The sequence below is a fragment of the Heterodontus francisci genome, chromosome 2 (genome assembly GCF_036365525.1).
Source record: "Heterodontus francisci isolate sHetFra1 chromosome 2, sHetFra1.hap1, whole genome shotgun sequence".
Classification (NCBI taxonomy): Eukaryota; Metazoa; Chordata; class Chondrichthyes; order Heterodontiformes; family Heterodontidae; genus Heterodontus; species Heterodontus francisci.
Window position 1 is genome coordinate 174,780,578 of NC_090372.1, and position 13,494 is coordinate 174,794,071.

Here is a 13,494-nt window from a genome sequence, read left to right on the forward strand (position 1 = left end):
CTGAGTGGCTGTGAGCGGGGCTCCATCAGTAAGCGTTCTCCCCGCCTGTCAGCCGGTGTCTGGGAGAAGGACTGGCCCCCGCTGTGTGATCGGGCGATCTTCAGCACCAGGTGGCGGACAGCTCCCTCCCTGCAGGAGCCGGTGTGATCGGGAGAGGTTCAGCACCGGGTCCCGGACAGCTCCCTCCCATTTGGACGTGGCTCTGAGCTCCGGATGAGAAGCACGTCTCCAGCAGCTTCGTCCTTTCGTATCAATCCAGCGTGGAAATGGCATCTCTCGGCTTCTTCTCGAACGACTCGGCACAGCGATCCGGCACTGGAGATAATTCGGCTGCAGGTAAATAAAAGGCAACACGTGTAAGAAACTACTAAAAGAGGCGGTGGGGAGGGGGTGGGGGGAGGGTGTTGTTGCGGGGTGGGGGGGAGGTGAGAGGTAGGATGAGTTTTCAAGGAATGGAAAGCCACAAAGCAGTGATCGGTTGAGAGCTGTTGTCCCCTGGGTGATAGGACAAAGTAGACATCGTCTTGAGGATTTGATTTCTAAATAATTAAATACATCTGCACGTTGGGCTGTATTGAGTACTTTTTTCTCTCAACTTGATCAGCTCTGTTTACAGTATAGTGACTGCAAACTTAATGGGCTTGGGTTGTTCGCTCTGGATAAAATGGTCCAAAGGATAAGCATGAAACCGCTATTTAACGCGAACGAAAGCTAAAGCATCGCTTACGTGTGCAATAAGAAGCTCCTTTCTGTGATAACAGGTTTTTTTTCTGTTTATTTCCTCCAACTGCTGTACAAGGGATATTAATCCCTTCGGCTAAAACTTGCAATGGCAGAATTATCTCCGTTTTTTTTTTATTCATACCAATTTCTGAAACTTGACTGAATTATTAACTGGTAATGTCTTATATAATCCCGTCTATTCAAATCATACAATTGTTTCACACCCTCGACTGTGTAGTGGAGGAAAACTGGCTATAAAGGATCTGATTAGACATTATTTTTTTTTAAAATCGATCTATAAGAGTTGGTGTTTTGATGTATTACTTTAACAAATGACTATTTTTCAAGGCTGTCAGAGTTTCTATCCACCGTAAATCCCACCCAGACCTCCAAACAAGGCGAGACGTGGCCGTCTCACTGACCACTCGGTGAACTCCTGCAGGTTGTTCCCTGGCGGGTTTCAATGTGCAGTTTTTTTTTAGCGGGAATATACATAGCAATGATGCATTTTGTTTACATGAATCCCTTCAGATCAGATTTTCTTTAGCTGATTCACACCAAATTGAAGTAAAAGGTCTACTGAGCCGAAAACAAGGCACAGGTAGAACCAAAATAAAAGCGGGATTTCATACATTGCTCATACTTTATGTTTTACAGCCCCAGCCTGGTGTCAGATAGCTCAAAGGTTCACAGGCGGCATTGGAACAAAGCTTTGTGGTGAGTGTTATCACTTGATTCTATTTTCATCGCTTTACGAGAAGTTAGGATCAATGTACCAACCCCTTCATTAATTTATTTTTCAAAAATGCACTTCTGTTAAATACCCATGACTGCCGCCGACATATTGATTTGGCAGAGTTGCGGGGGCTGCCAGTGTAAATGAACTGGATTAAAACGCACGGTTGAAGTGACCTGACAGCTGGAGCTCCTTGCCCCCTCCCCACCCCCATATTAATCTGCCTACGAAGGGGTAAATTTAAAAGTCTCAAACTGTCTGTCTATTGGTCTCTTCTAGTCCAAGGCAAAACTTACAATTCAAAAACGTTAAAAAAAAAGAACAGTTCCTATTCTGGGAAGTTGAATATCAGGATTCTTGAAGTTACAGTTCCGCAAATGGAACAGGTATCTGAATTCCCCATGTGTCGGTTGCTCCAACGTTGCCTTGTATTTTAAGCCAGAAGGGATTCTGAGCACGGTGGTTGCAGCGAATGGATTGGTTTTACATCACACATCGTGATTGCCAAGAACTGTTCGTGAAATGGAATGGGGAGGTGAAGAGATAAGCATCTGCAAAAGACCAAATTGTCATATTCAACATAAATGCTCAAACAGCCGAGCGGTTGTTGCAATAAAATTAATTCGATTTCCTAGGACTGCAGCAACCCATATCTATATTTAAAAGTTATATTTTCTGGTTTTGTATTGGTTTCTAAAAGGTAACATATGAAAAGTTGCACGCCATTCCATTAATTATTATAGAATCACTGTCAAAGTTTCTTTCTAAAAGCAGAAAATCGAAAAAAGAACGTAAAATTAATTAGGCTCTGCATTTACTTTTTGGTTCTTTTGATTATAAAGCAGAACTAGAATGTTTGCTCTGCTGAAGAAATTAGTTTAAGTGATAGAAGGACGGTACACTTCACACTTCATCAATATAAAAATTTAAAGCTAGTGAACGTTGTTACCATTTCAGTCTTAAAATTTCAGATCTCGTGGATGTAAACCTATAAAATAAATTAATCCTGTCCAAACAATACTGTCAAAGAAATCATTTGTTAAATTGGAGTATTTTTTACATTATTTTGGCATGCTACATCAGAGGAAGTACTACCTTAGATTCATACATTTCTCACTTTTCTTTCACGTTTTGATTTTATTTTTACTGTTGAAAATGGAGCAACTGAATTTTGTTCCTCATCAGTGATGTCTGACTTTTTCATCTAAGCTAGCAGTAGATAATTTCAGTCAGTTCGTCAGACTGGCTAACCATCTCTGTGAGATGTTTTGAGCACAGTGAAAAGAGATTCTGTTAAACATTGTGATCTCAAGACATGCTGTTTCCAATCTTGGTCTTCCTAACCAGGCAAACAATCATTAGACAAACATCCTTACACCATTGCTAGCCTACCCAGATGCATCATTGCATCACTCCTAATGCACCCAGTCACATCTATACACAAGCACTTCCCTTCCAGACAGTTATACTGCCACTACTCAGAAAGAATGTTATACAATCACTATTCTATGCACACACATTCCTGTATACAACCAGGAACCTATTATCCTAGCATGACACACTGTTACACAACCATTACCCTGCCCAAACACATAATTACATCACTAACACCCAACAACAGCACAAATTTAGTCCATCACTAGCCTATACTGACCCCCGAATACATCAGCATAATCCTATCCAGCATACCACCACTACCCAATCCCCATAAATCATGATGCCACTTTGATCCCGTTCAAACATACCATTATACCACTATCCTATGCAATCACACAACTACACAACTACTGCCATACCAAGATATGCTTGTGTACTATGATTGGCCTACAAAGCCAAACCATTACATCTTTACTATTATATCCAGACATAATATTGTCACTACACTGAATGCTAAATATAAAATGGTCATCCACCCAGCTTATGTTGTAGAATTCTGTATAATGATTTTTTTTTTCTGGATAAGGTGGTAGCAGGATTATGAAGAAAGAAAAATTGCAAAAGCTCACTTTTCCATAAAGTAAAAAGTAGAAACACAACATACCAAGAAAACACAAATATCTAATAATGATATTCAGAGCTTCAGCAAAACCGGCAGTCTCTGAAAGAATATCCACACTGAGACCCTTTAGATCCCACTACCATGTTCTCTGAAAAATGGCACAACTTAGAGGAGCTGTGCTTCCACTGCTGCCATAATGAATGAGTGCACCAACGTAATTGTGATCAGCAGTAGTATCATTTGTTAAATGTCATATCCTGACTTCATCATACACAATCAAAGAGAGACTTGAGATGCAGGGGCGACTTTCACTGGAATAGAAAAGTCTAAGAGGAGATTTAGTGGAGGTTTTTAAAATTATGAAGGGTTTGATATAGTAAATAGGGCAATACTATTTCCTCTATTTATCAATTTAAAATTGTCACGAAGGTATTGTGGAGAAATTGCTTGCTGTAGATATATTTTTGGACCATATTTTGCTCAGGAAATAGTTGAGGCAGACACCATTGTAACTTTTAAGGGAAAAATAGATAAATATTTGAAGCAGAGGAAGATAAATAACTATGGGGGAGAGAGCAGTGCAATGGAATGAATTATGCATTGTTCAGACACAATGGGCTGAATGGGTTTCTCCTGTGCAGTAAAATAAAAGCAAAATACTGCGGATGCTGGAAATCTGAAACAAAAACAAGAAATGCTGGATTCACTCAGCAGGTCTGGCAGCATCTGTGGAAAGAGAAGCAAAGAACAAAGAACAAAGATAATTACAGCACAGGAACAGGCCCTTCGGCCCTCCAAGCCTGCGCCGATCCAGATCCTCTCTCTAAACATGTCGCCTATTTTCTAAGGTTCTGTATCTCATTTCTTCCTGCCCATTCATGTATCTGTCTAGATACATCTTAAAAGACTCCATCGTGCCCGCGTCTACCACCTCCGCTGGCACCCTTCCGAAGAAGGGTCACTGACCCGAAACGTTAACTCTGCTTCTCTTTCCACAGATGCTGCCAGACCTGCTGAGTGAATCCAGCATTTCTTGTTTTTGTTCTCCTGTGCAGTAATCTTCTATGCTTCTAACTTCACTTATAATTATAAACAAACAAATTAAAAGTTAAGATTTTCAGTTATCTTATAATATCAGCTTTGAAAAACAAGTATAAGAAAGGATGCCAGGCATCCTTTGGATGGTTATGGAACAAGTAGACGTGATGCCACAATGAAATGCAACTCATGTTACTTATGCTCAATTGACTCTCTCTGGCAATGGTCTGAGGCTGAACCAGCTTGTTGGCAACTTTGGTGTCATTTGATCCCAAGAGAGCTTCTGACCACACATCCAAGCCATCATTGAGACCACCTATTTCCACCTTTGTCATATCGCCCAAATCTGCTTTTGCCTCAGCTCATCTGCTGAAACCCTCATTCATTGCCTTTGGTACCTCGAGACTTGACTGTTCCAGTGTACTTGTGGCCGAACTCCTAGGTTCTCTACCCTTTATAAACTTGAGGTCATCCATCAAATTCTTGAGGTATTCAGGGAACTACATAGCACAAGGTTCAAAACTGGGACTTGGATTGTAATCCAAATCGGGTAAAGGTCTCACGTGCATGACGTTGAAAGCTTCAGCAATATCAGTTCAGTTTCAGTGGGAATGGGCCATAGAATAAAACTTCCCGTAATCTGATGCAGTTTGAAAATTTAAGTCAGATAGCTATAAATGCATAAGTAATGTTACACTTATACACATGGGATGCAGACATGTGCTTCTGAGGTTGGGACTGAAACAGTTTATATGGAAAGCCAGGTATTATACTGATTTTTGCTGCTTTGTAATTAATCTGATTATAAATAAATTGAACCAACTTTTGCCTGAACATAAACACCTGGCACTGGTACTCACCACCTTTTGAAAGAAATGGGGTGGCACAGTGGCGCAGTGGTTAGCACCGCAGCCTCACAGCTCCAGGGACCCGGGTTCAATTCTGGGTACTGCCTGTGCGGAGTTTGCAAGTTCTCCCTGTGACTGCATGGGTTTTCGCCGGGTGCTCCGGTTTCCTCCCACAGCCAAAGACTTGCAGGTGATAGGTAAATTGGCCATTGTAAATTGTCCCTAGTGTAGGTAGGTGGTAGGGAATATGGGATTATGGCAGAGTTAGTATAAATGGGTGGTTGTTGGTCGGCACAGACTCGGTGGGCCGAAGGGCCTGTTTCAGTGCTGTATCTCTAAATAAATAAATAAATATAAAAATAAACATATCCAACAGGACCTTCTGTGTCCATGGACATGGACTATGGCTTGCATAACTGTGTCTGTAATTGTAATCAGTAAGTATCACTTGTTAGAATGTCACATGCTATCAATGAATATTATGCATAATGATATCATTAGTTTAGTGAACATTCATGATTCACATTGTATTGGTAGTGTAATACTTAGTTTTATACTGAAATGGACCTTACTAGGCATTCTTATAAACTTCACACCATATTCTGTTTTCTTTCAAATATTGTAGGAATATCAGTGGTGTATTAATACAAATATTTAAAACTATATCTGTCATACAAATTGGGAAGCTTCCAGGATCAATTCCAGATCTGAGCTGAGTTAGCTGATTCATCCTGGATGGCATTGGGTGTGCTACAGTGGCTCAATATTCCTCAGTTAAGAAAGGGGAAAAAGTAAGTCTGGTTTTCCACAACTGTTCACTATCCAGTGACACTCATTGGAAAGTGTGTGTGTGCGCGTGCAGACACAGATATTGAGAGAATTGTGCTTGGCTGTGGTGCCTCCCACTCTCTCCCCCACTGACACTGTTTAGATTTGTGACAACTAGCTGAGATACTGTTGAGCTGAATCACAGTGAACCATGTCCCAATTTGATTTGCTGCCCCCATGTGAGGAGGCGGAGTAAAATAGCAAAAGGTCAGTGGTAACATAAAATAAATAAACTGTTTATAACATAGTGAATCTTCTGTTTTTGCTTTCAATACCAGCATTCTTGTATGGTGATGGGCAGAGGTCCACGGAAAGTGTTGTTAAGGAGGAAACAACGTCCCTGGGAATGAATCTGGCCTGTACCTGCAGCAAAATCCCATGTTCTTGTCAGAAAGTTAAAATCAACTTTTCTGTCTTGCATGCAACAGGTAAGCTAATCTCTGTAAATAATGAACTACTTTCAAATAGAATTATTTGGCCTTGTTCTTGATTGCATTGCAAGCTACATAAATACATTCAAGTTCATTAGAGTGATAGATTATGGCTGCACGTCTAAGTTGGTGCAATGCAAAAACTTCATAGATTTTGAATTCTGTTAGGTAAGGTCAGAGGGAGGAAAGGGCTAATATTTCTAAACCATTATCTTTGGTGTTTCAAGGCTGAGGCCATGTCTGAAAGCTGTTATGTATCAGTTACTAGATTGAGACTAGCTGAACTCACTTTATCCAGAAATTTTGCTAGGCAGTATCTTATCAAGGTATTTGGCTGGGACATTTAAACTTAGTTAATTAATTAAATTTAAAAATCTGTGGGAAAACGCTAGTATCAGTAATGGCGATCATATAATGACTGGATTATCGTAAAAACCCATCTGGTCCACTAATGTCCTTTAGGAAAGGAAATCTACCCTACTTAGCCAGGCTGGTCTCTTAATTGCTCTCTGAAATGGACTAGCAAGCCACTCAGTTGCACCAAAGCTGCTACAACAAACTATAATGAGAATAAAACCAAACAGCTCACCTGACATAAACCTAGACACTGGATTCAAACACAACAAAGGCACACACAGACAAGTCGAGCCTGCAAAGTTCTTCTCATTAACATGCCAAAACTTAGAGAGCTGACCCACAGACTAATCAAGCAACAGGCTGACATAGTCATACCTTACAGACAATGTCGCAGACTCCTCCAACACCATCCCTGGGTATGACCTGTCCCAGAGGCAGGACTGATCAAACAGAGGTAGCAGCACAGTGCTATACAGTTGGGAGGGAGTTGCCCTGGGAGTCTTCAACATTTGCTCTGGACCCCATGAAGTCTCATGGCATCAGGTCAAGCATTGGCAAGGATACCTCCTGCTGATTACTACCTACCATCCTCCCTTAGCAGATGAATCAGTGGTTCTCCTTGTTGAACACCACTTGAAAGAAGGACTGAGGATGGCAAGGGCACAGAAGGCACTCTGGGTGGGGCGCTTCAACAAGTAGTACCACTGCTGATTTTGCTGGCTGAGGCCTGAAGGATATAGTTGTCAGACGGGGTCTGCGACAGAGGATGAGAGAACGAACACAATGGGAAAACCTACTTGACCTCGTCCTCACCAATCTACCTGTCGCAGGTGCATTTGTCCATGACTGTATTGGTAGGGGTGACCACCACATAGTCTTTGTGGAGACAAAGTACCACTTTCACAGTGAGGACACCTTCCACTGTGGTGTCTGGCACTACCACCGTGATAAATGGAACAGATTCATGTCAGATCTAGCAGCTTAAAACTGGGCATCCATGAGGCACTATGGGCCAATAGCAGCAGAAATGTATTCCAGCACAATCTGTAAACTCATGTTCTGACATAACCCTCACCCTACCATTACCATTAAGCTGGGGACCAACCCTGGTTCAATGACGAGTGTAGAAGAGGAACTACAACACAGCATTATGTACATGCTAAACAGTGGAAGCAGTATGCCATAGACAGTGCTAAATGATATTACAACAAAAGGATCAAATAAAAGCTCTGCAGTCCCGCCACATAAAGTCACAAATTGTGGTGGATAATGAAACAACTAATGGCAGAAGAAGGTTCCATTAACATCCCCATAATCAATGATAGCAGAGCCCAGCATTTCGGTGCGAGAGACAAGCTGAGGCACTCACAACCATCTTCAGTCATACGTGCCAAGTGGATGAAGCATCTTGGTCTCCTTCTGAGATCCCGAGACTCACAGAAGCCATCACCACCCTCTGGGTGAAAAAGTTTTTCCTTACCTCCCCTCTAATTTTTCTACCAATCACTTTAAATCTATGCTCCCTCGTCACTGACCTCTTTGCTAAGGTGAATAGATCCTTCACCTCCACTCTATCCAGGCCTTTTAAAACTTTGTACGTTTCAATCAGATCTTCCGTCAGCCTTCTCTGTTCCAAGGAGAACAACACCAAACTATCCAATCTTTCCTCATAGCTACATTTTTCCTGTCCTGGCAACATGCTTGTAAATCTCCTCTGTACCCTCTCTAGTGCAATTACATCCGTTCTGTAATGTGATGACCAGAACTGCACACAGTACTCAAGTTGTGGCCTAACCAATGAGTTATACAGTTCCAGCATAACTTCCCTGTTCTTGTATTCTATACCTCGGCTAATAAAGGAAAGGATTCCATATGCCTTTTTAAGCACCTTATCGATCTGTCCTGCTACGTTCAGGGATCTGTGGACATTCACTCCAAGGTCCCTTATTTCCTCCTTATATTGTCTCTCCATGTTCTTCCTACCAAAATAAATCACTTCACATTTCTTGGCGTTGAACTTCATCTGCCACCTGCCTGCCCATTCCATCAACTTGTCTATGTCCCTTTGAAGTTCTACACTATCCTCCTCACACTTCACATGCTTCCAAGTTTCGTATCATCCGCAAACTTTGAAATTGTGCCCTGTACACTAAAGTCTAGGTCATTAATATATATTGGGAAAAGCAAGGGTCCCAACACTGATTCCTGGGGAACTCCACTACAAACCTTCCTCCAGCCCAAAAAACATCCAATAACCACTACTCTTTGCTTCCTGTCACTGAGCCAATTCTGTATCCATGTTGCTACTGTTCCATTTATTCCATGAGCTAAAGCTTTGCTGACAAGTCTGTTGTGTGGCACTGTATCAAATGCCTTTTGGAAATCTTCAGTGCAGAGGACACAGAAAAACATCCCAAGTATACTTGAAAATCAAGGGGTGAAAGGAAGGGAGGAACTTAAAACAATCACAATCAGTAGGGAAAATGTACTGGGAAAACTATTAGAGCTAAAGGATGACAAGTCCCCTGGACCTGATGGCTTACCAATTAGGGTCTTAAAAGAAGTGGCTGCAGAGATAGCATTGGTTGTGATCTTCCAAAATTCCCTAGACTCTGGAAAGGCCCCAGTGGATTGGAAAATTGCAAATGTAACACCTCTATTCAAGAAAGGAGGGAAACAGAAAGCAGGAAACTTTAGGCCAGTTAGCTGAACATCTGTCATGGGGAAAATGCTAGAATCCATTATTAAGGAGGTAATAGGAGGACATTTAGAAAATCATAATACAATCAGGCAGAGCTAGCATGGCTTTGTGAAAGGGAAATCATGTTTGTCTAATTTATTAGGGTTCTTTGAGGAAGTAACAAGCAGGGTGGATGTGGTGTGCTTGGATTTCCAAAAGGCATTCGATAAGATGCCACATCAAAGGTTACTGCACAAAATAAGAGTTCTTGGTGTAGGATGTAACATATTAGCATGGATAGAGGATTGGTTAGCTAACAGGAAGTGGAGTGTGGGAATAAATGAGTCATTTTTGGGTTGGCAAGCTGTAACTAGCGGAGTGCCACAGGGATCAGTGCTGGGCTCTTAACTATTTACTATCTATATCAATGACTTGGATGAAGGGACTGAATGTATGATAGCTAAGTTTGCTGATGACGTAAAGGTAGGCAGGAAAGTAAGCTGTCAAGAGGACATAAAGGCATTTAGATAGGTTAAGTGAGTAGGCAAAAATTGGGCAGATGTAGTATAATGTGGGAAAATGTGAGCTTGTCCACTTTGACAGGAAGAATAGAAGAGCAGTATGTTATTTGAATGAGAGAGACTGCAAAAATTTATGGTACAGACGGATCGGGTGTCCTGGTACATGAATCACAAAAGTTAGTATGCAGTTACAGTAAGTATTAGGAAAGCAAAAGGAATGTTGGCATTTAATGCAAGGGGAATTGAGTATATAAATAGGAAAGTATTGCTACAGCTGTACAGGGCCTTAGTTAGACCACATCTGGAGTACTGTGTACAGTTATGGTCTCCATACTTAAGAAAGGATATAATTGCATTAGAAGCAGTTCAGAGAAGGTTCACTCAACTGATTCCTGGGATGAAAGGGTTTTTTTCATGGGATGTGGGCGGCACTGGCTATGCCGGCATTTATTGCCCATCCCTAAATGCCCTTGAGAAGGTGGTGGTGAGCTGCCTTCTTGAACCGCTGCAGTCCATGTGAGGTGGGTACACCCACAGTGCTGTTAGGAAGGGAGTTCCAGGATTTTGACCCAGCGACAGTGAAGGAACGGCGATATAGTTCCAAGTAAGGATGGTGTGTGACTTGGACGGGAACTTGCAGGTGGTGGTGTTCCCATGTATTTGCTGCCCTTGTCCTTCTTGTTGGTAGAGGTCGCGGGTTTGGAAGGTGCTGTCTAAGGAGTCTTGGTGAGTTGTCTCAGTGCATCTTGTAGATGACACATACTGCTGCCCCTATGCGTCGGTGGTGGAGGGAGTGAATGTTTGTAGATGGGGTGCCAATCAAGCGGGCTGCTATGTCCTGGATGGTGTCGAGCTTCTTGAGTGTTGTTGGAGCTGCGCCCATCCAGGCAAGTGGAGAGTATTCCATCACACTCCTGACTTGTGCCTTGTAGATGGTGGACAGGCTTTGGGGAGTCAGGAGGGGAGTTACTCGCCTCAGGATTCCTAGCCTCTGACCTGCTCTTATAGCCATGGTATTTATATGGCTACTCCAGTTCAGTTTCTGGTCAATGGTAGCCCCTAGGACGTTGATAGTGGGGGATTCAGCGATGGTAATGCCGTTGAATGTCAAGGGGAGATGGTTAGATTCTCTCTTGTTGGAGATGGTCATTGCCTGGCACTTGTGTGGCGCGAATGTTACTTGCCACTTATCAGTCCAAGCCTGGATATTGTCCAGGTCTTGCTGCATTTCTACACAGACTGCTTAAGTATCTGAGGAGTCACGAATGGTGCTGAACATTGTGCAATCATGAGCGAACCTCCCCACTTCTGACCTAATGATTGAAGGAAGTGATTGCAGTGATCTCCTGGAGCTCAGATGATTGACCTCCAACAACCACAGCCATCTTCCTTTGCGCTAGGTATGACTCCGACCAGCAGAGAGTTTTCCCCCTGATTCCCATTGACTCCAGTTTTGTGAGGGCTCCTTGATGCCATACTCAGTCAAATGCTGCCTTGATGTCAAGGGCAGTCACTCTCACCTCACCTCTTCAGTTCAGCTCTTTTATCCATGTTTGAACCAAGGCTGTAATGAGGTCGGGAGCTGAGTGGCCCTGGCGGAACCCAAACTGAGCATCACCGAGCAGGTTATTGCTAAGCAAGTGCTGCTTGATGGCACTGTTGATGACACCTTCCATCACTTTACTGATGATTGAGAGTAGGCTGATGGGGTGGTAATTGGCCGGGTTGGACTTCTCCTGCTTTTTATGTACAGGACCTACCTGGGCAATTTTCCACATTGCCGGGTAGATGCCAGTGTTGCAGCTATACTGGAACAACTTGGGCTCGGGGTGCGGCAAGTTCTGGAGCACAGGTCTTCAGTACTATTGCCGAAATATTGTCAGGACCCATAGCTTTTGCAGTATCCAGTGCCTTCAGTCGTTTCTGCGGCAGATGCATCTGCGGCAGGCAGATTGGTGAGGGCAAGGTCAAGTATGTTTTTCCCTCGTGTTGGTTCCCCCACCACCTGCCGCACACCCAGTCTAGCAGCTATGTCCTTTAGGACTCGGCCAGCTCGGTCAGTAGTGGTGCTACCGAGCCACTCTTGGCCATGGACATTGAAGTCCCCCACCCAGAGTACATTTTGTGCCCTTGCCACCCTCAGTGTTTCCTCCAAATGGTGTTCAACATGGAGGAGTACTGACTCATCAGCTGAGGGAGGGCGGTAGGTGGCAATCAGTAGGAAATTACCTTGCCCATGTTTGACCTGATGCCATGAGACTTCATGGGGTCTGGAGTCGATGTTGAGGACTCCCAGGGAAACTCCCTCCCTACTGTAGACTACTGTCCCGCCACCTCTGCTGGGTCTGTCCTGCCGGTGGGACAGGACATACCCAGGGATAGTGATTGCAGTGTATGGGACATTGTCCGTAAGGTATGATTCCGTGAGTATGACTATCAAGGCTGTTGCTTGACTAGTCTGTGGGACAGCTCTCCCAACTTTGGCACAAGCCCCCAGATGTTAGTAAGGAGGACTTTGCAGGGTCAACAGGGCTGGGTTTGCTGTTGTCATTTCCGGTTCCTAGGTAGGTGCTGGGTGGTCCGTCCGGTTTCATTCCTTTTCATTGACTTTGTAGCGGTTAGGTACAACTGAGTGGCTTGCTAGGCCATTTCAGCGGGCATGTCAGAGTTAACCACATTGCTGTGGGTCTGGACTCACATGCAGGCAGACTAGGTAAGGACAGCAGATTTCCTTCCCTAAGGGACATTAGTGAACCAGATGGATTTTTACAACAATCGACAATGGTTTCATGGCCACCATTAGACTAGCTTTTAATTCCAGATTTATTAATTAGATTCAAATTCCACCTTCTGTCGTGGTGGGATTCAAACCCATGTCTCCAGATCCATACCCTGGGTCTCTGGGTTACGAGTCCAGTGATAATACTACGCCACCGCTTCCCTGTCTTATGAAGAAAGGTTGAGCAGGTTGGGCCTATACCCATTGGGGTTTAGAAGAATGAGAGGTGATCTTATTGAAACATATAAAATCCTGAGGGAATTTGACAAGGTGGATGCTGAGAGGATGTTTACCCTTGTGGGGAGTCTAGAACTAGGGGACAAAGTTTAAAAATTAGGAGTCTCTCATTTAACACGGAGATGAGGAGAATTTTTTTCTCTGAGAGAGTCTTTAGTTTGTGGAATTCCCTTCCCCAGAGAGTAGTGAAGGCTGAGTCATTGAATAAATTCAAGGCTGAGTTAGATAGATTTTTGATCAACAAGGGAGTCAAGGGTTATGGAGGGGAGAGAACAAAGTGGAATTGAAGCCACAATCAGATCAGTCATGACCTTATT

The 13,494-nt window shown here is 43.2% G+C and overlaps 1 protein-coding gene across 1 annotated transcript in view; it reads left to right on the forward strand.

Moving 5' to 3' along the window:
* Window positions 1-266: 266 nt before the first annotated feature.
* Window positions 267-13,494, forward strand: part of gad2 (glutamate decarboxylase 2) — a 174,913-nt gene continuing 161,685 nt past the window's right edge. The window contains exons 1-3 of the mRNA XM_068051788.1: window positions 267-336; window positions 1,381-1,440; window positions 6,451-6,600. Coding sequence (XP_067907889.1) covers window positions 267-336; window positions 1,381-1,440; window positions 6,451-6,600 — 280 coding nt within the window. The remainder of the gene's footprint in view (window positions 337-1,380; window positions 1,441-6,450; window positions 6,601-13,494) is intronic.